This window comes from Zingiber officinale, chromosome 3A (assembly GCF_018446385.1).
Source record: "Zingiber officinale cultivar Zhangliang chromosome 3A, Zo_v1.1, whole genome shotgun sequence".
Taxonomy (NCBI): Eukaryota; Viridiplantae; Streptophyta; class Magnoliopsida; order Zingiberales; family Zingiberaceae; genus Zingiber; species Zingiber officinale.
Window position 1 is genome coordinate 65236356 of NC_055990.1, and position 21837 is coordinate 65258192.

General features: G+C 42.0%; 1 protein-coding gene across 1 annotated transcript; it reads left to right on the forward strand.

Moving 5' to 3' along the window:
* The first annotated feature begins 1604 nt into the window (after positions 1 to 1604).
* Positions 1605 to 15605, forward strand: LOC122050453. The gene is made up of 4 exons (XM_042611355.1): positions 1605 to 1631; positions 1745 to 1969; positions 2051 to 2163; positions 15557 to 15605. Exons 1-4 carry the CDS (start codon positions 1605 to 1607, stop codon positions 15564 to 15566), a joined length of 375 nt encoding a protein of 124 aa, XP_042467289.1. The 3' UTR covers positions 15567 to 15605.
* The last annotated feature ends 6232 nt before the right edge of the window (positions 15606 to 21837 follow it).

Sequence of the window (21837 nt, forward strand, 5' to 3'; positions counted from 1 at the left end):
ATACTAAACATGCTGCTGAGGGGCCCGGCAACTGTACGTGCTATGCGCGCATCTCTAACAAGACCCGGGGTTGCAAGTCCTGAATTTAGTAGAGCTACTAGGTTATCTAAACCTAGGGACCGACTATGGGAGCCCAGCCCAATGGATATATAATCCAGTACCGTGCCAACGGAAAAGTAAAATACTGAGTATAGCTAAACTGTTCTAAATTGCTCTTTCTAGGTTATCTGAACCTAGAGGCGACTGTGGGAGCCCACCCATTGGACCGTAGTCCTACATAAGTCGAAGTAAATCTAATTTGCTGTTTTAAATGCTTCTAGTGCATTTAATAAGTTAATTTAAACTGTCTATTACTGAGTTAGACCTTTAATCGAGCACCTAGGATGCTCTAACTCCTCTCCCTATTAGGGAGACCACCTCTAGGCACCCGACAATGTCTAACCTCCTATCTGAAGAAGGAAAACGTGCCTGGCCCTTCTAGAGGTGCTCAACTAAATCCCTAATCTGCGAAGAGAGTTAAATACACCCTAGATATCAATAAAAATCTGCATACATCCTAACTAAGCATAAAAACTCAAACGGAAGCTATTATACTGCAGGTGAGGGGTTTCTTACCTCGTATGCTAATTTTCTTACAATTCCTTTCGCTAGAAATTCCGGTGGAGACGACTTCTCGACGATTCGCTCGCGTCTATGCGTTTCTCTCGCGGAGGGGAGACCTTGGGCTAGGGCGCCGAGAGAAGGAGAGGGAGAGGTGTTCCCGGTGGTGAGGAAGGAGAAAGAAGAGGAAGTGGTGTGAGGGCTTCGGTGAAGAGAGAATTGCCGAACCAAACTTCTCAAATAAACCAAACCCTCTTTAAGTTTTTAATTTATATTAAGTGGTTTAATGAACCCAACTCTAATATAAATATATTTGGTTCTCCTTTCTTTTAGCATGACCCTGTTGGGTTCACTGGTTTCTAACATTATTCGCAAACCATAGGTCTCGGGTTCGAGTCCCGCCTAAGCTATTTTGCGGTTCTAATTATTTTTGCTACTTCCGCTACTCGAAAAATTCGGAAAAATATCTAAAAATTCCAGAAAAATCATAGAATATTTATAATGTAGTTTCGAGAATTTTCGGGCGTTACAAGATATCAGTCAGATCCAGGTGAAGGTCACTGGACAGTAGTCAAGAATATTCTTTAGTACTTGAGAAGGACTCAAGATTATTTCTTGATATTTGGAGGTGATGAAGAGCTTGCTGTAAAGGGTTACAATTACTGCTGTAAAGGGTTACAGCTGTTGTTGTAAAGGGTTACAGTTATTCCTGTAAAGCGTTACAGCTGTTGTTGTAAAGGGTTACAGTGGTGTAAGCTTCCAAATTAACAAGGACTATTCTAGAGCGCAGTTAGGGCACGTATTTTACATAAATAGTGGTCTTGGGTATTGGATACTACAACAATTTCATCTCATTAGAGGGATCCTCGATATATGATAAAATACGGTACCCAAATAATATTTGAATAATAAGGTTATTTTCCAAATAATCTTATTTGAATTTTTATGAATTTTTAGAAATTTTCTGGGAATATTTCTAAGCTCGCATGACATATTTAGAGGGGATGCGTTCATGGGCCCAAGAAAAGCCTGTTTGGAATACCCGGGAGTGAGAGTTGATTGAGAAATTGATCTAGGGTTTAATTGAAAATTCCCTAAGTTATAAATCTATAATCGTCGAACCCTTCTCCCCAAAACCCACCAGCCGAACCTCTTCTCCTCCTCTTGCATCGCCTCGACCACCGGCCGCCGTGTTTCTGTTCCCCTCTTCTCCTTGCGAATTCTCGCAACCACATCCGGAGATCTCCTCCTCACGCGCAAGCACCAAGACGCCGCCGGATCTCCTCACGCGTGCACCACAGCTGCGACCCCGTTCCCTCTCATGAGTGCCACACACGCCGCCGACCACCACGATTCTACGCTGATCGTTGTGAACCCTAGCTCCTCCATCATTCTTCTTCGACCACGAGCTACGGGCAGTTGACCTTCACTCTCCTCCTATCTCTTGCAGATCATCCCAAGCATTGCTCTGTCGCCAACACAGCCGTGCCCTAACACCTCTCCACCGCTTCTCCAACACTCCTCTCTTGAAGCGGAAATTCCTCCTCCAAACCGTGAGAAAAGGTAAGTAGATTTTTCCATAGAAGTAGCAATGTGGGTCTCCCTTAGTCAGGCTAGTAGGAAACTTTGATTGCTACTTCACTTCCGATGAAGATGTCATGCTCGGCTCCTCTTCCAGATTTGGGAGATGATTTAGGTTTTTAGGGATCTCTTGGCTTCTTGGTATGAATTTTGGTTAATTGAATTAAATTGGAATTGGGTTTGTATGCTAATTCTTAACTAGAATTGCATAGTTCACAGATTGGTTAGCTGGGTTTCATCCTATTAGTTGGATGGTTTGCTTATGGTTAACTAGTAAATGTATATGGGAGTTTTGTTGAAATTGATTGATATCATATTAATGTTATGGATAGGGTCTACTATGTTACTGTAGATTGGAAGTTGAAACATGCTTAAACCTAATCTAAATTGATTATGGAAGATGTAGAGTTGTCTCATTCTAAACAATTATGGAGGGTTTAAGGGTAATTAAGAATCTAATGTACAGTTAGTTCTTGGATGACATAAGTTAAAATGGAAATTACAACGAATTTAATCAACAGAATGGAAAATTGATCACATAAGTTTAGCTATTTAATTTGAATGTAAATTAGCTATTGATGTATACATAATTATATAAATTACTCATGTGATGAAGGACTTTAGTTCGAGACTAGTATTTCGACGAAAGGATTGTTTCAACGCGATCTACATATAAGGCGGGTACTTCTTGCTTTGTTACTTTTTGTACTTTGACCTTGGTGTATGAACTATTATAGATAAAAAATTATTTTTACCTTGACTCCACTGTTATTTTCTTGCGCTTGATACTTCCACGCGATCTTTGAGAAACTTATTTCCATATCTATACAGTCTCTCGTTGTTGTCAATGATAGGTAGCAGTAAAGATACCATGTTTGTATGTTTTGACTGTTGTTTATTACGTACTATAATGGGCATGCTGGCTTCATGTAGCATACCTAATTTTGTTTATATTTATATGATGATTGTTGCATTTGGCGCATCATGTCATGGCATGCATGTCAACGACCAATTCTCCCTTGCGGTCGAGAGAGTCGTTGACTAGGGCCGCATCCTCAGCCACTCGAGAGAGTGGTAGCTGGTGTTGATGGCGCTTGTCCTGTCGTGCCTCACCCAGCCACTCATGGAGAGTGGTAGCTGGAGTTACAAGCACCATGGACCCCATCGCAGATGTAGCTAGTTAGCTACTATGCAACTGTCCCCTCGGCCACTTGTGAGAGTGGTAGCTGGAGTGGTGTACAGTCTGTCACTGAACCGGCCTTTCGACCATACAAGGGTCATGGTGCAGAGAGGTGGGCGGGAGTGACCATCCGTGCATACGCTGTTGTTATTATATTTGCTTTGGCTGCTGCTGTTTATATATTTTGTTATTGCTTACTGTTGTTGTTCACTTGTGCTGATATGCTTATTTATGTTGATATATACTCTCATTGTAGATGTTTAGATATTGGTTTATTCATTGGAAAGTTGTATATACCTTGCTTATTACCTCTTTAGTTATGAGTGGTACTGTAGAAGATTGGTACCAGTTTAGACCTAGTATACTTAGCCTAGGATATGGTTTCAGTTATGAGCATTTATTATGGTTCTATTTTAGTATCCGCTATTCCTCTTATGAGACTGTATTCCTTTTGACATTCTCTATTGGTTCATTTTGTTCATGCACTATCTTATCTTTACCCGCTGAGTTCCAATACTCACCACCTCGCAATTTGATTTTTCTTTCGTCAGGTAACAGTTAGATGAGTCATGGATGCTTGGAGAGTCCCGGCTGCCAGTCCCACGTCACACACGGCGATAGTTTTCTTTTTGGATTTTGTTATTGTTTGGGGGGCATGTTAATTTTGTGTATTTTGCTTTTGAACAAGTCACTGTGGATTTTTGGAGTTTAGTCTGGTGGTTGCAGGTATTTTTGTTAGTGTCGTTGTTGGTCTTATATTCATATTGTTTTGTATTTTTCGCTGCGTTTACATTGTTGTGTGTTTACTTTCAGCCGTGTAGGCTTATTAAACTGCGTGGTTGTGTTTATTTTGTTCCAACCGAGTGGGCTGATGATATAAACTGCGTGGTTGTGTATATAGCCGAATGTGGCTGATGTATATTTTGTATATAGAAATGCTTCAGATTATCACCCGTACAGGGGAGATGCTGTCGAAATTTTTCGGACAGGGACTCCTCTGGGGCGTGACAATTTAGTGGTATCAGAGCCAAGTTGCGAAGCCTAATTTTATGTTTCAAATTTTAAAATTTGTTTTTCGTGTTGGAGATGTTCAATTTAATCTAATACCAATTTAGTGATATTCGAGCATGGTTTGAGTCAAATGTTGTGTTTTGTGTTTTAAAATTTTGATCTTGTTTCGATTTATGATTTTCGGTGTTCCGATTGTTTTATTTTCCCTTTGTAAGTTGATCCCTCGATGTGACTCTAGAGTTGTGGGACCAGGCAGCGACAGGAATTTCCAAGCTATAGGAGGTATGTGGTATATCGTTATCATACACTTTTGTTAGTACTTGGTTAGTTGTTTATACCATGTATTTATACCATATGTGATGTATTGGGTCAACCATTGCTTAGGTCCATCAAACCTTATAGTAGAGATCACTGTATCCTAATTAAGGTGTTTTGTTTTGAGAATGAATTTGCTGTTTATTTGTTGGTGGAGAGTAGAAACTTTAGATTTGGCATGAGGGCTTGCTAAAACTGGGATCTGTTTTGGGTTGCTGATGCTAGTGATTCTATAAATCTCTGTCACGGCAAATTTTATGTTGTATTGATATTGAATCCGTTATGGAAATGTCTTGGGTTGATAAGCTTTGTGTTTAATTTAAAGATGATACATACTGCTGGGATTAGTTTCCCTTTATTATTTCGGATGCTTATCCATATAGAATTTGGAATTTCTTGAAATACTGTAGTTTATCAGGTTTTGGGCTTCCCTGGTTTTTGAATTTGGATTTCATTAGAGGTGCTTGGGACTGATATTTGGTTTGAGAGGAGAGGTCTATGAAGGAATATTATCTAGGGCCATTGAACATATTATGTCTGCTAAACTAATGGTGGTGAACTCGAGGATTATATTGGGTGTTGTATACTTAATATTTGACAAAGTCAAAGTTGACCATGACAGTAGGAACAAACACAAGGTGAGCTTGGTTGTTATACACTATACTTCACAGAAAGGCTTGTTTGTTAAGCTGGTTATGATTGATTGATACTGTATTGGAAACTTGTATATATAGGGCAGTGGGCGGTCAAAATTGCACTTCCTAATGATATTTTGAAGAGAACCACTTGCTACTAGTAGATTTTTCCTCACAGTTAGATAGATATTAGAGTGGCACAGCGGAAGCGTGGTGAGCTCATAACCCACAGAGTCATCTTTTACAGTTAGAGATTTGTTCATGAATACTTGGATGGAATGGTATAGGAGTATGTTATTTATTGCTACCCTAGGATGAGAATCCCGGAGTTGAGCAGGAAATTTGGGGACCAAATTTTGGTTAGTGGGGGAGAATGTAAATTACGGTACCCAAATAATATTTAAATAATAAGGTTATTTGCCAAATAATCTTATTAGAATTTTTAAAAATTTTTAGAAATTTTCTAAGAATTTTTCGGAGCTCGCATGACATATTTAGAGGGGATGTGTTCATGGGCCCGAGAAGAGCCTGTTTGGAATACCCGGAAGTGAGAGTTGATTGAGAAATTGATCTAGGGTTTAATTGAAAAATCCCTAAGTTATAAATCTATAATCGCCGAACCCTTCTCCCCAAAACCCACAAGCCGAACCTCTTTTCCTCCTCTCGCGTCGCCTCGACCACCAGCCGCCGAGTTTCTGTTCCCCTCTTCTCCTCGCGAATTCCCGCAACCACAACCGGCGATCTCCTTCTCACGCGCAAGCACTAAGACGTCGCCGGATCTCCTCACGCGTGCACCACAGTCGTGACCCCGTTCCCTCGCATGAGCGCCACAGACGCCGCCGACCACCGCGATTTTACGCCGATCGCTGTGAACCCTAGCTCCACCATCATTTTTCTTCGGCCACGAGCTACAGGCAGTTGACCTTCCCTCTCCTCCAATATCTTGCATATTAGCCCAAGCATAGCTCTGCCGCCAACACAGACGTGCCCTAACACCTCTCCATCGCTTCTCCAGCACTACTCTTTTGAAGCGAAAATTCCTCCTCCAAACCGTGAGAAAAGGTAAGTAGATTTTCCCTTATAAGTAGCGATGTGGGTCTCCCTGAGTCAGGCTAGTAGGAAACTTTGATTGCTACTGTAATGCCCGCCCTCCCTGCTAACCCTAAGGGACGGGGCTACGATACTCTATGTACAAATTTTTCTTTTTAAAACAGCGGAAGACTTAAAATAATTCTCTTAGTTTAATAAAAACTTTTCTTTTGTTTTCCCTTTCATCAAATCCGAACTAAACTATCATGGTCTCAATAACATGATATCAAAATTAGTAGAAACATAACATCAAGTAACACATACGGTACTACAATTCATGATACCAAAGCATAATAATTTAAAAGTTTTTAAAGCAGGTTCTTATTTGGTTGCCTAGCGACTGCCACACACATCTCCTTGCCTCCCTTGCTGCTCCTCTAGCTCGTCCAGCTTTTTCCTTTATCTGTGGTACAAAGACAGTAAGCTGTGAGCACTCATGGCTCAGTAAGTTCCTTTCCTACTCACTAAAACCGAAAATCATAGCATAATCAAAGAATGTCTCAACATGACATCATTTCAACTAGTCATGACTTAATGTAACATACTCTTTTAAGCATATCATGCAACATGAAGAAATCATAACTAGTCATGACATATCATAGCGTAAAGCATAGCATGAAGCATAGCATAATCGTATCTAATCATGGCATATCGTCATAAGGAGTCATGGCATATCCTACACATGGGCATATCATGGAACATAACATAATCATATCTAACCATGGCATATCATAAATCATCATAAGGTATATGCAATATGATTTTGAAAAACATGTATCCGAAAAACATGTGTATGTCTCATGATCTTTAAAACCATTTCTTCTTACATATATACTTGAACATACTATGTACCACTTACATATTGCGCGCAACCTATGTAGGTCCAAGGTAGCAAGTCTTGAACCCTACAAGGCAACATACTAGGCCCGAGTCTTACTCCATCGACCTAGGGGCACTTAGGAGCCCATCCCTAACGAGGCCCGACTTTTATTCCATCGACCCCGGGGCGCTTATGGAGCCACCCTTGGTACAAGCCATATAAAGTAAAGTACATGTCATACTTATACATATCATACATCATAAAAGCATGCATCACTTAGGCATACATCATGTCATAAAAGTATGCATCACTTAGGCATACATCATATCATAAAGGTATGCATCACTTAGGCATACATCATGTCATAAAGGTATGCATCACTTAGGCATACATCATACCATAAAAGTATGCATTACTTAGGCATACATCATATCATAACAATATGCATCACTTAGGCATAGATCATAAAAATATGCATATCTTAAGCATAAAGCATATCATCAAGCATGCATAATTTAACCACATAGCATATCATGAAAGCATGCATATTTTAAGCACTAAACATAGCATCAAAGCATGCATAATTTAACCACATATCATAACATAAGCATGCATATTTTCATCTCATATCATATCATCAAAGCATGTAAAATTTACCCACATATCATAACATAAAGCATGCATATTTTGAACTCATAACATATCGTAGAAATTCTTATCTTGTATAGCTCACAAGCATACATATCTAAGCATAAAAGTGTATCACGTGCTCATCCAATCATAAGGAACAATGTAACATGATTAATTTGGGTACTAAGCTTCCTAATCCTTTGGGTTCTTATCTTGGCCGAAACCCTCTTAGGTGCCAATTCAGGTTTTAAACAACATCCAAGCATGTAGAACCTAATTCATCCACATATCATTTTCATAGGAAGTATAATAAACATGATTTACTTGGACTCTAAGTTCTCCAAGTCCTTAAACCTCATTTGGCCGAACCTTAACAAGTGTGAAACAAGGTTCTAAATGACATAAAGCATGGAAACCTTAACCATATTTATAGCATTTGTTTCAAGGAATATGGTAAGCACAATTGAGTTAGTTCCTAAATCCTTTAAGCCCTTAAAATTATGTCATGGCCGAAACTTACAAGTACTCATTTAGGTTTTCAAGCAAGCATACAAGCATGTCAACTTACTCTAACATCATGTATAAATTTATAAATGACATCATACAAGTGGTCATGGCCGAAACTTCCCTTAGCATCAATTTAGGTCACTAACAACATATAGCATGTGAATTTTTAGCTTTCTACATTTTATATTTCGGAGAGTGACATGAGCATGTTCAATGTAAGTTCTAGGGTTTCTAAGGCATGTATCCCTTCATGGCCGAGACTTTAAGGTGTCCATTTGAATCATAGTTAAATATATAATCATGTGAACACAATCAACATGTTATCTCAATTTTAGAAGAAGCATCTTTAACACATGAGGTCTAAATTTTAAGGTTTCTAGGTCTTTAAACCCTACATGGCCGAACCTCATCAAGCATGGAATTTGTTCAAATGGCATAAAAGCATAGAAAGTCATAACACATTTCATAACATGTATAAAAGTCAAGCACTATAAGCATACATTTAAATTGTGTCTTAGGTTTCCTAGGTTTTTCCTTTCTTTATCTCATAGTATATGTTTGGCCGAAACCTTCCAAGTCTTTAAACTAGGTTTTAGGTGGCCTAAAGTATGGAAAACCTAAACAAGTTTTATGGCAAAAACATCAAAGGAACTGTACATATAAGTTTGGTTCACAAATAAGCTAGGACCCTTGTGATCATAATTATCATATATCATGCAACCAATTTTCCTATACACTAATTAAGCATGGGAGCATCAAACAACTTTCATATCTTATTGTCATGGAGGTTTTGAGCATGTTAAAAAAAATCTGTTTAAGCTATTCTAAACCATCCACCTTACCATGGCCGAAACATTAAAAGTGATGTTCATGAGTTTCTATCAACATACAAGCATGCAACTCTTTAAGAAACTCTATATTCTATCATATAAACATGGTGAGTTTAAATTCAAAGTCTTCCTAACCCTAAACCCTTCCTTGGCCGAAACTTGTGAGAGGGGTACTTTTCGTTCCAAGTAACCTTCAAGTATGAAAACAATAATGGATCCTTAACCATTTATTTAGAGGGTTTTGTGCAAGTTAGGTAAACAAATAAATTCCCTAGCCCTTATAAAACCTTTTTGGCCGAAACTCTAGGGTTAGGTACATCTCTAATCCAGCATCACATATATATAAAAATATGAGAGAACACCTTCTTACAAAGCATAGAAAAATTATTATGAATCAAGGCTTATATTAAACATTCCTAGGATCAACAAGTCCTTTCTTCGGCCGAATTTTCACAACTTTGATTCTAGGTTTTAAAATCCTCATAAAATCCAAAAACACATTAAAACCACTTGTACCACAGGTGAGGGGATACTTACTTCCTTTTCGCTTGTGGTTCTAAAGTGTGGTGATGGAAGAAAGGGTCTCTTCTTCTTGTTCTCCTCCTTTGATTTCCCTTGGTAGCCTTCCTTGTATCCTAGGAGGAACCTTGTTTTGGGGGCCGAAAATGGAGGAGAGGGGGCTGAGGCTCTCGGTGGTGGAGAGGAGAGAATGAGATAAATGAGAGAAAAATAAAATCTTCTCTTTACATGCTCCCTTTTATGTTAAGGGGGAAGAGGTAGCAAAATTGGTTTTTGCTTTCCTTCTCCCTTAGCCCCTTTTTTTTTATTTATTTATTTGTTCTCATCATTCATGATGAAACAAGGGGGAATGAATCCCCTTAATTGTCCTCTTTAAGTCACGGCAAAGGGAGAGGAAGAGGGAGAGAAAAGAAGGAAGGCAAGTTGCCTTTCTCTTGCTCTTTTCTTGCTTTCTTTTGGCTAGCTTTTACTCTCATCCTTATCATGAGTTTCCCTCCTTTGCTATCAATATATCACTCCTATCCCAACTGGTTATTACCTATTAATCCTATCATTTACATCATGAGAGGTTCAAGGTTCAATCCTTGAACACTGCCTATTTTTATTTCTTTTTATTTCTTTTTGGTTCAACATTCTACTAATATTTTTCTAAGGCAAATTCATCATTCTCATATTTATCTTAAAAGCTTAGTGGGTGTTACAGTACCCCGTACCTCATAAAAAGTTCGTCCTCGAACTTTAAAATAGTTCCGGGTACTTTTGTTTCATATCGTCCTCGCGTTCCCAGGTGGCTTCTTCAAATCGTTGATTCCGCCATAGAACCTTTACTAAGGGTATTTCTTTGTTCCTTAACCTCTTGACTTCTCGGTCCAAGATCTGAATAGGTCTACTTTTGTAACTTAGGTCCTCTTGAACCTGTACCGACTGTGGCTCAATTACTTGATCTGTGCTGGGAGTACACTTCTTGAGCATCGATACATGGAACACATTGTGAATAGCTGCCATGTCTGGAGGTAGTTCTAGTCTGTATGCAACTTGGCCCACTCTTTCTAAAACCCGGTACGGTCCTACGTATCGTGGGCTTAACTTGCTCCTCTTTCCGAATCTCATTATCCCTTTCATGGGGGATACCTTAAGGAATACCAAATCTCCGATGTTGAATTCTATCGGCCTATGCTTCTGCCGACTCTGAGCAGTTTCTATTCGTTGGCGGATCTTCTGTATAGCTCGGGTGGTGTCATCAATAAGTTCCGTTCGGAGCCCCATTTCCTTCTTTTCACCACTTTCATACCAGCATATAGGGGATCTACACTTCCTCCCATACAGAGCTTCGTAAGGTAACTATTATTGTAGGCAAATTCTGCTAGGTATAAATATCGGCACCAGCTTCCCTTGAAGTCCAGGGCACAAGCTCTTAACATATCTTCTAATATTTGGTTCACTCTTTCAGTTTGCCCATCGGTCTGAGGGTGGAAAGCTGTACTAAATAACAACTTCGTGCCGAGGGTCTTTTGAACGCACTCCCAAAAGTGTGAAATAAAACGACCATCTCTATCAGAAATAATGGTCTTAGGAATACCATGTAGCCGAATGATTTCCTTAACATATAACTGAGCTAGTTGTTTAGTTGAATAAGTCATTTGATCGCCAAAAAGTGTGCGAACTTCGTCAATCTGTCTACAATCACCCATATAGCGTCATATCCGTTTGTCGTCCTGGGAAGTCCCGAAATGAAATCCATAGAGATTTCCTCCCATTTCCATTCTAGAATTTGGACAGGCTGTAGTAATCCGCCCGGTCTCTGGTGTTCAGCTTTTACCCTTTGGCAGGTCAGGAAAGTACTGACATACTGAGCCACTTCTCTTTTCATACCAGACCACCAAAATTTCTTTTTCAGGTCTTGGTACATCTTAGTGGAGCCCGGGTGTATTACATAGGGTGTTGTATGAGCTTCTTCCAGTATTTTCCTTCGCAACTCTGTGTCCTCTGGAATGCATAACCGATCCCTGAGGTATAATATCCCGTTGTCCGCGATACGGAACCCGTCATTCTTCCCTTCCAAAGTCTCTTGTTTGATTCTCTGGAGGTTTTGGTCACTGGTTTGCTTTTCCAGTATACTCTCAAATAACGTCGGTGTTATGGTGAGGGTAGAAAGTCGCCCGGACATAGTTTCGACCCAAGGATACAAAACACGTCTTGGTTCCACGATGGATTCCCATATTGGTTCGTTTCCAACATTAAGTAAAACTTTAGCATATTGATTGAAATTAGGTAGCTGACCTGAGACGATGGCAGAGGCGTTCGCCACGTCTTCCTGAGCGAGAGAGTAGACTCTGGCATTGGTCATAGTGGGAGGGGTCTCCAATCTTCCTTGGCTGATTGAAGTCCCTTCTATGGCAGTATGCATCTGGTGAAGCTGTGCAGAGGTACTCCTATTCTCGTTGTTCTGCGGAGGTAGTGCCTAAGACTGAGTAGGGCAATTTCTTGCCAAATGTCCTTCCTTTCCGCAGTTGTAGCACTTTCTGGTGCTTAGGAGACATACTCCAGAATGCATCTTTCCACATGTGGCACACTGAGGGTACTTGGTTTGTTTATTGGCCGGACCACCTTTTGTGTTGTTCCACTGTTTCCTCTTTCCACCTGAGTTTCCTTTCCAGCCGGTTCTGGTATTGTGCGATTTTTGTCCTCCGGTCAGTGCTTGGTTCTTGCCCTCATTCATTGCTTTCTGGTAGTGCTCGGTAATTAGGGCACTGCTGACTAGCTCCTCTGCAGTCTGTGGTCTATTAACTCCGCCGGCTACGTTCAGAGCTATCTCAGGTCGGAGCATCTTTAACATTAACCGGACCTTTTCTTTTTCAGTACTGATCAGTTCTGGGCACAAACGTGCTAGGCGGTTGAACTTCTTGACGGCTTCGTTAACTGACAGATCACCTTGCCGGAACTCAGTGAACTCGTCATAGTGCTTGTTGGTCACTTGCATATGGAAGAATTCTTCTAAGAACTCTGTCTCAAAATCCGTCCACTGCATCTGGTTTATTTGTCTTTTCTCCTTTACTCGATCCCACCACATCCGGGCATCTCCGGTAAGGCAGAACTACGCGCATTTGACCTTCTCGTGTTCAGGCCAGTCCAGTAGTTCCATTATGCTCTCCACGGTCTTGAGCCAGGCTTGCGCATTCCAATCAGATAGGCCTCTTGTCGGACCATCGGAGTAGGGGCTGCCGGGGGCACTGGTGCGGCTGTAGGTATAACCGGTAGTGTATTCTGATTTGCCGGTGGGGTAACTGGGTTGCCTTGCTGACCCATTAAGGTAGTGATCAGCTGTTGTTGTTCTGTGATCTGACGCTGGAAGTCTGTGACTACCTGTGTCAGGTCTGGTGGAGTCACTATCCCCTCGGTTCGTCCATTGCGTGTCCTAACCATGTTTCTCTAAATGATGACAAATAGACTAGTGTAAGTGATTATCGTTTTTAGCCAATCTAACGTACTGTTTTGTTTCTATCTATTTGTTCTGGTATTATTCCTAACCTACTAATATGTAATCCTAATCTAAATTATAACTAAAAGCATAGAATAAAGCATCAAACATAAGCAAGCAAAACATGAAACTAAAGCATAAGCAACATAAGGAAAAATAAAGAATAGAGTGACAAACAATATAACATAAGGAAATAAAGCATAAACAATATAGCAAAGAAAATAAAGCATAGGCAATATAACAAGGAAGAAAAATAAAGCATAAGTCATATAACATGAAACTAAGCATAAGCATATAACAAGAAAATTAAGCATAAACATTCTTACTTGGAGCGGCAGGTCGGAGGCTTGATGTGTGTGTAGTGAGCTGGCAAAAACCTGGCTCTGATACCAACCTGTAACGCCCGCCCTCCCTACTAACCCTAAGGGACGGGGCTACGATACACTATGTACAAATTTTTCTTTTTAAAACAGCGGAAGACTTAAAATAATTCTCTTAGTTTAATAAAAACTTTTCTTTTGTTTTCCCTTTCATCAAATCCAAACTACACTATCATGGCCTCAATAAAATGATATCAAAATTAGTAGAAACATAACATCAAGTCACACATACGGTACTACAATTCATGATACCAAAGCATAGTTCTTTAAAAGTTTTTAAAGCAGGTTCTTATTTTGTTGCCTAGCCACTGCCACACACATCTACTTGCCTCTCCTGCTGCTCCTCTAGCTCATCCAACTTTTTCCTTTATCTGTGGTACAAGGACAGTAAGCTGTGAGCACTCATGGCTCAGTAAGTTCCTTTCCTACTCACTAAAACCGAAAATCATAGTATAATCAAAGAATGTCTCAACATGGCATCATTTCAACTAGTAGAAATATTCTATGATTTTTCTGGAATCTTTAGATATTTTTCCGGAATTTTCCGACTAGCGGAAGCAGCAAAAATAATTAGAACCGCAAAATATCTTAGGCGGGAATCGAACCCGAGACCTATGGCTTAGGGATAATGTTGGGAACCAGTTGAACCCAGCAGGGCCGTGTTGAAAGGAAAGGGAACCAATTATAATTATAATTGGGTTGGCCGAACTAGTTACTTAGTATAAATAGGAAGGTTAAGTTGGGGGTTGGTTTATTTTGAGAACTTGGTTCGGCAATATCAAATTTCACCGTGACCTATCCCTCTCACAAAAACCTTCACCGCCGCCCACTCCTCTTCCTCCTCCTCTCTCGGCGCCCAAGCCCCAAGGGCTCTCGGATCACCTTCCGGCAACGACTCCAACACGAAAGAGGTTCTTCTCCGCGAGAGGAACGCAAAGACGGGAGCGGATCGTCGAGAAGGTCATCTCCACCGGAATTCTAGCGAATATAATCATAAGAAATTACGAACAAGAAGTAAGAAACCCCTCACCTGCAGTATAATAGCTTCCGTTTGAGTTTTTATGCTTTAGTTAGGATGTATGCAGATTTTTTATCGATACCTAGGGTGTTTTTAACTCTCTTCGCAGATTAGGGATTTAGTTGAGCACCTCTAGACGGGCCGGACACGTTTTCCCTCTTCAGATAGGAGGTTAGACGTTGTCGGGTGCCTAGAGGTGGTCTCCCTAATAGGAGAAGAGTTAGAGCATCCTAGGTGCTCGATTAAAGGTCTAACTCAGTAATAGACAGTTTAATTAACTGATTAAATGCACTAGAAGCATGTAAAACAGCAAATTAGTTTTATTTCAGCTTATGTAGGACTACAGTCCCATGGGTGGGCTCCCACAGTAGCCTCTCGGTTCAGATAACCTAGATTCAGCAAAATAAGTATATAGCATTCAGTATTTTACTTTCAGCAGTGGCACTGTACCGGATTAGATATCCACTGGGCTGGACTCCCATAGTCGTCCCTAGGTTTAGCTAACCTAGTAAACCCTACTAGATTCGGAACTTGCAATCCCGGGTTTAGATAGGGATGCGCGCACAGCAAGTACAGTTGCCGGGCCCCTCAGCAGCATGTTTAGTATTTTCACTTATTATATGTATAGCTTTTCAAATTCACAATCAGTTATGTGAGTTCAGCTTGGTTTCAGTACCAGCTCAGTTAGTTTAGTACGGATCATGATCAGCTTAGTTCAGTTCCATGGTTTGTTTTCAGTTTCAGTTTTCATGCTCAGCTCTATTTTCGCAAGTATGATAACTTATGTTCAGTTCTTGATTGCTATGCTTGTATGATCACATGCCATGCCATGTTTAGCCTAGTCAGTATATTTCAAATAGCATGCTTTGAAAATCATATCTGCATCGTATGCATGTTTTTGTGAGGTAGATGGTTTCTTACTAAGCTTTTTAGCTTACAGATGCTACTTTTCTTATACTGCAGATACAGGTAAAAGAAAAGTGGACTAGTGGTGGCTGGAGGGCAATGCAGACCAAGATGTGTGTGGGAGGAACCTGGAATAAAGATCTTAGGGATCTAGTTTTATTTTACTACGCATTAGAACTTGAAACAAGTCCAGTTATTAAAGTCTTGTTCTCTTTTCCCTTATGCTTCGCATTCTAGTATGGTTAATGGTATGAACTAGTGAACATGCATTATATTATGTCTTGAATGTTGCCTAATGCATGATAGAATAGTTATTAGCATTTGTAGAGCTGTTTCACTAAATTTGGCACGAAATCTGCTGAAATCAGAGTTTCAGCTCGAAATCAGAAACCCCTGATCGGTCAGCAGACCGATCAGGGACCGAATCGTAGCAAGTATGATCGATCCGTGGATCGATCGGCAGCTAGCTGGGAAGATGGTTCTGAGATCCTAGCACCGATCGGTCGGTAGACCGATCCAGCAGCGTACAGAATTGCAGCCTAGTTATGGATCGGTCGGTTGAACGATCCGGAGGTTCCTACCGTACCAGTATCAGTAGATTGGTCTGTGGATCGATCCGAAGTTTATTATCAGTTGTAAACACCTCTCCTAGCATGTGTACAACTCCTAGGTACACCTAGAATACTAAGATCAGATTTTAAAGATAATAGTTTAGCAAAATTTTAAGTAGCCCAGCTTTCCGCACAGTATAGTTTAGCATAATTGTAGCGACCGGCCTTACAGAGTGGTATCAGAGCCAAGTTCCATACTTTCTACACACACATCAGCATTGTACCTGCAGCTTCCAAGTAAGAATACCTCTACTTTATTTATGCTCCTTGTCTTGTTATTACAGTTCATGTTTATATGCCTACTGCTTGTTAGTATGTGATAGTTTTAAACATGATATCAGTAGTTATATAACTGTGATTACATTAGTTATGTTATGTTCTCTATGTCTTTAGAAATGACACGAGGACGCCCAGCTAGAAGGGCATTAGCTACTGAGCCCTAGCAAGAGGCAGGCAGTTCAGTGCCTCCTCCAGACCTTACAGCATTAGTGGCTCAGTTACAGCAGCAGCTAGCTGAACAGCAACAGGAAATAGCCACCTTAAAGGCTAATCAGCAGAGTACCCCCACAGTCACCCCGGAACCGAATCTGACGACTCCAGAAGTCTTAGAGGTTCCACCAGCTCAACCCACAGCACCAGAGGCAAGGAGAGAAGCCTATCCGATCCAGTGGCAGTGGGTCAAGCCAGAGAACTTCTCGTGCACTAGTGAACCATGGGATGCACAAGCCTGGTTCAAAACACTGGAGAGTACGGTGGAGTATGCCTCCTTCTGCCTGACAGGAGACGCACGCATGTGGTGGGAAAGAATCAGAACGAAGCGCCCAGTGAACCAGATGTCATGGGCTGACTTCGAGAAAGAATTCTTCGAGGAGTTCTTTCACATACGGGTTACAAACCGCCACTACGACGAGTTCACCGAGTTTCGTCAGGGCAACCTTTCAGTTGAGGAAGCCGTGAAGAAATTCAACAGGTTGGCTCGTCTATGCCCAGAGCTAGTCAGCACAGAGAAGGAACGGATCCGGTTGATGCTCAAGATGCTGAGGCCAGAGATAGCAGTGAACGTGGCTGGTGGCATACATAGGCCACAAACCACAGAGGAGTTAGTGAGCAGTGCCTTGACCACAGAGCACTACCAGAACAGCATAAAGCAGCAGAAGCTAGTCTCCTCAGAGTCTAAAGGCCAAGGAAACCCTCACACTCGAAAGCGGCAAGGTCACTCTAACGGAAAGGAAACTCCAGCAGAAGCGCCGTCGAGTGACCCAAAGGGAGGACTATCTAAGCGACCCGCTTATCCAAAGTGTGCTACTTGTGGGAAATTCCACCGTGGGTTTGTCGGAAGGGCACACGAGGATGCTTGAATGTGGACAAGAAGGGCACATGGCCAAGCAGTGCCCGAACAAGACCGGTCTTCCTCGGCCACACCAGCTCAGTTATATCAGATGCAGCCGCTCTAGAAGGTCCACTTATCAGCCAGGGTTAGAAGCCCCTCCAGCTATGGCGAATGTGAGGATCTACTCACTCACAGAGGGGCGTAATGCCTCGGCGGTTGTCACAGTCGATTAGCATTTTCGATAGTGCTATTGTTCTATTTGATCTTGGGGCAACCCATTCATATATAGCGTGGTGTTCTCCGAAAATTAGAAATACCCTCGAGGTACTTAGTGGTCGGTTTTGGCACTACCTTGAGAGATCATGGCATCCACGCACTGGCTCGGAGCAGTGCCGGTCATTATAGCAGAGAGCTCTTTTGTGATCCGATAGTGCTAGAAATGACCGACTATGACGTTATCTTTGGAATGGACTTTCTGATCAAATACGGTGCTACCATAGAGTGCCGTAAGCAGAAAGTCCAACCTGAGGCGGCAGTGCAATTTGAATACAACGGAGAACCAAAGAGAAAGGCCAAGAAGTTCCTCTCAGCTATGAAAGCACTGAAGCTACTGGATTCAGGATGTACAGGATTTCTAGCACACGTGGTCAACGCCGGCCGAGACAAGAACCAACTGCTAGCAGGTTCGGTCGTATGTGACTACCAGTCTTCTCAAGAGCTACGAGCTTATCACGAGTGGAGATTAACTTTGAGATAGAGCTCATTTCCAGTACAAATCCTATCTCCAAAGCTATCGCATGGCTCCAGCAGAATCAAGGAACTTCAAGAGCAACTACAGAGCTACTTGACAAGGGCTTCATCACCATGGGGAGCGCCTGTATTGCTCGTGAAGAAGAAGGATGGAAGCATGCGGCTATGCATAGACTACGAGCAGAATCAGTCACGATCAAAACGGTATCCTCTCCCGGAATAGATGATCGTTCGACCGGTTAAAGGGCGGCGGTGTTCTCTAAGGTTGACCTCGGATCGGGATATCACCAAGTCGAGTTAAGGAGGGTGATATCTGAAGACATTCAGAACTAGATACGGACACTACGAGTTCGTAGTCATGCCCTTTGGCGTGACCAATGCTCCAGCTACATTCATGGATCTCATGAACAGAGTATTCAGGGAGTATTTAGATAAGTTTGTTATTGTGTTTATCGATGACATTCTTATCTACTCAGGAACTCAGGAAGAACATGCAGAGCACCTGAAGACAGTACTACAGACACTTTAGCAGAACCAACTATACGCCAAGTTCACGAAATGTGAATTTTGGCTAGATCAGGTGTCCTTCCTGGGTCACATCATCTCAAAGGATGGTATTATGGTAGATCCCAGCAAGATAGAAGCAGTAAGTAACTGGAAGAGACCTAAGAACGTCAGCGAAATCAGGAGCTTTCTGGGATTAGCAGGATATTACAGGAAGTTTGTAGAGGACTTCTCCAGGACAGCCTCCCCACTGACAGCTCTAACAGCTTCAGCGAGCTCAAAAGGAGATTGACCAGTGCTCCTATTTTGGCTCTACCAGACAACACCAGCAGCTTTGACATCTATAGTGATGCCTCTAAGTTGGGAATAGGAGTAGTACTGATGCAAAACGGCAAAGTGATCGCCTATGCCTCCAGACAACTCAAGGGTTATGAGAAGAATTACCCTACTCATGACCTTGAGCTTGCAGCAGTAGTGTTCGCTCTCAAAATTTGGAGACATTACTTATATGGAGCTCAGTGCAGAGTATATACAGATCATCAGAGTCTGAAGTACTTCTTCACTCAGAAGGATCTGAACATGCGACAGCGCAGATGACTTGAGCTGGTCAAAGACTACGATATAGACATCCTCTACCATCCAGGGAAAGCCAATAAGGTAGCCGACGCACTTAGCAGAAAATCCAGTGCTACCTTATTATCTCTTACAGCCATGTCACCGCCCCTACAGAAGGAGATCGTAGATTTCGGTCTCGAACTCATTGTTGGACAGCTCTCTACTATGACCTTAGAGTCTACCTTGCTTGGTGATATTCAGTCAGCTCAGGAGCAGGACCCTGAAATTCAGAAAATCAAGCAAGGGCTAGCAGAATCAAAAAGTAGAGAATTCAGAGTGTCCGATAGCGGGGTGTTGTATTTTGGTGACAGACTCTGTGTTCCAGATCAGGAGGAGCTACGGAGACAGATTTTAGATGAGGCTCACAAGACTCCCTATGCGATGCATCCAGGTTCCACCAAAATGTATCAAGACCTGAAGAACCATTTTTGGTGGCCCGGGATGAAGCGAGACATCGCCAGATATGTTAGCATCTGTCTCACCTGTCAGAGAGTCAAGGCAGAACATCAGCGACCAGGAGGAGTTCTGCAGCCTATACAGATTCCAGAATGGAAGTGGGAGGATATCTCTACATCGTGGGACTACCCGGAACCACGAATGGTTTTGATGCCATCTGGGTAATAGTCGACAGGTTGACTAAATCAGCCCACTTTTAGCTATCAAGATATCCTACTCCATGGAGAAGCTAGCTCGGTTGTATCTCTAGGAGATCGTCGATTTCATGGAGTCCCGTACCATTATTTGAGACAGAGTTTACATCACACTTCCGGGTGTACGATCGACATTGGCACGGTTAAAGTTGACCTGACATTCCATCCATGACGGATGGTCGAGAGCGAGTAAATCGTGCATCAAGATATGCTCGGCGTGTGCCCTAGACTTCAGGAAGTTGGTGCAAATATCCGAGCTTAGCGCATACAACAACAACTATCGAGCCACTATCGGCATGGCACCTTATGAGGCTCTCTATGGGCGGAGGTGTAGATCTCCAATCTTCTGGGTATGAGAGTGGTGAACAGAAAGAACTAGAGATTCAGACAGATCTAGTAGCAGATACCACAGCATCCGGAGAGGATAGAGATAGCCGAGAAGAGCTATCTTGATACATGGCGCACCCTTAGAGTTTTGATTGGGGATTGGTGTTCCTCGAGTAGCTCCCATGAAGGAGTAATGCGTTTTGGGAAGAAGGGCAAGCTAAGTCCCATATATGTGGGACCATACCGTATCGAGAAGAGTGGGCAAGGTAGCATATGAGCTAGAGCTACCCGGAAATGTAACCGTCCACAGCGTATTTCATGTCTCCATGAAGAAGCATACTCTAGATGCCACCGGTGATTGAGCCCCGTGCGGATCCGCGAAGACCTCAGCTATGATAGTCGGCCTATTCAGATAATAGACCGAGCAGTTAAGAAGTTACGCAACAAGGAAGTACCATTAGTCAAAGTCATTTGGCACAGTCACACAGCAGAAGAGGCAACTTGGGAGACAGAAGGCAGCATGAGACAGAAGTACCCAGAATTATTCTATGTTCGAGGACGAACTTTTTAGAAGGTATGGGGAGTTGTAACACCCAAAAATTCTCAAATTATTTTTAGAAATATTCTATGATTTTTCTGGAATTTTTAGATATTTTTCCGGAATTTTCCGAGTAGCGGAAGCAGCAAAAATAATTAGAACCGCAAAATATCTTATGCGGGAATCGAACCCGAGACCTATGGCTTAAGGATAATGTTGGGAACCAGTTGAACCCAGCAGGGCCGTGCTGAAAGGAAAGGGAACCAATTATAATTATAATTGGGTTGGCCGAATTAGTTACTTAGTATAAATAAGAAGGTTAAGTTGGGGGTTGGTTTATTTTGAGTACTTGGTTCGGCAATATCAAATTTCACCGTGACCTATCCCTCTCCCAAAAACCTTCACCGTCGCCCACTCCTCTTCCTCCTCCTCTCTCGGCGCCCAAGCCCCAAGGGCTCTCGGATCACCTTCCGGCAACGACTCCAATACGAAAGAGGTTCTTCTCTGCGAGAGGAACGCAAAGACGGGAGCGGATCGTCGAGAAGGTCATCTCCACCAGAATTCTAGCGAATAGAATAGTAAGAAATTACGAACAAGAAGTAAGAAACCCCTCACCTGCAGAATAATAGCTTCCGTTTGAGTTTTTATGCTTTAGTTAGGATGTATGCAGATTTTTTATAGATACCTAGGGTGTTTTTAACTCTCTTCGCAGATTAGGGATTTAGTTGAGCACCTCTAGATGGGCCGGACACGTTTTCCCTCTTCAGATAGGAGGTTAGACGTTGTCGGGTGCCTAGAGGTGGTCTCCCTAATAGGAGAAGAGTTAGAGCATCCTAGGTGCTCGATTAAAGGTCTAACTCAGTAATAGACAGTTTAATTAACTGATTAAATGCACTAGAAGCATGTAAAACAGCAAATTAGTTTTATTTCAGCTTATGTAGGACTACAGTCCCATGGGTGGGCTCCCACAGTAGCCTCTAGGTTCAGACAACCTAGTTCTAGGTTCAGATAAC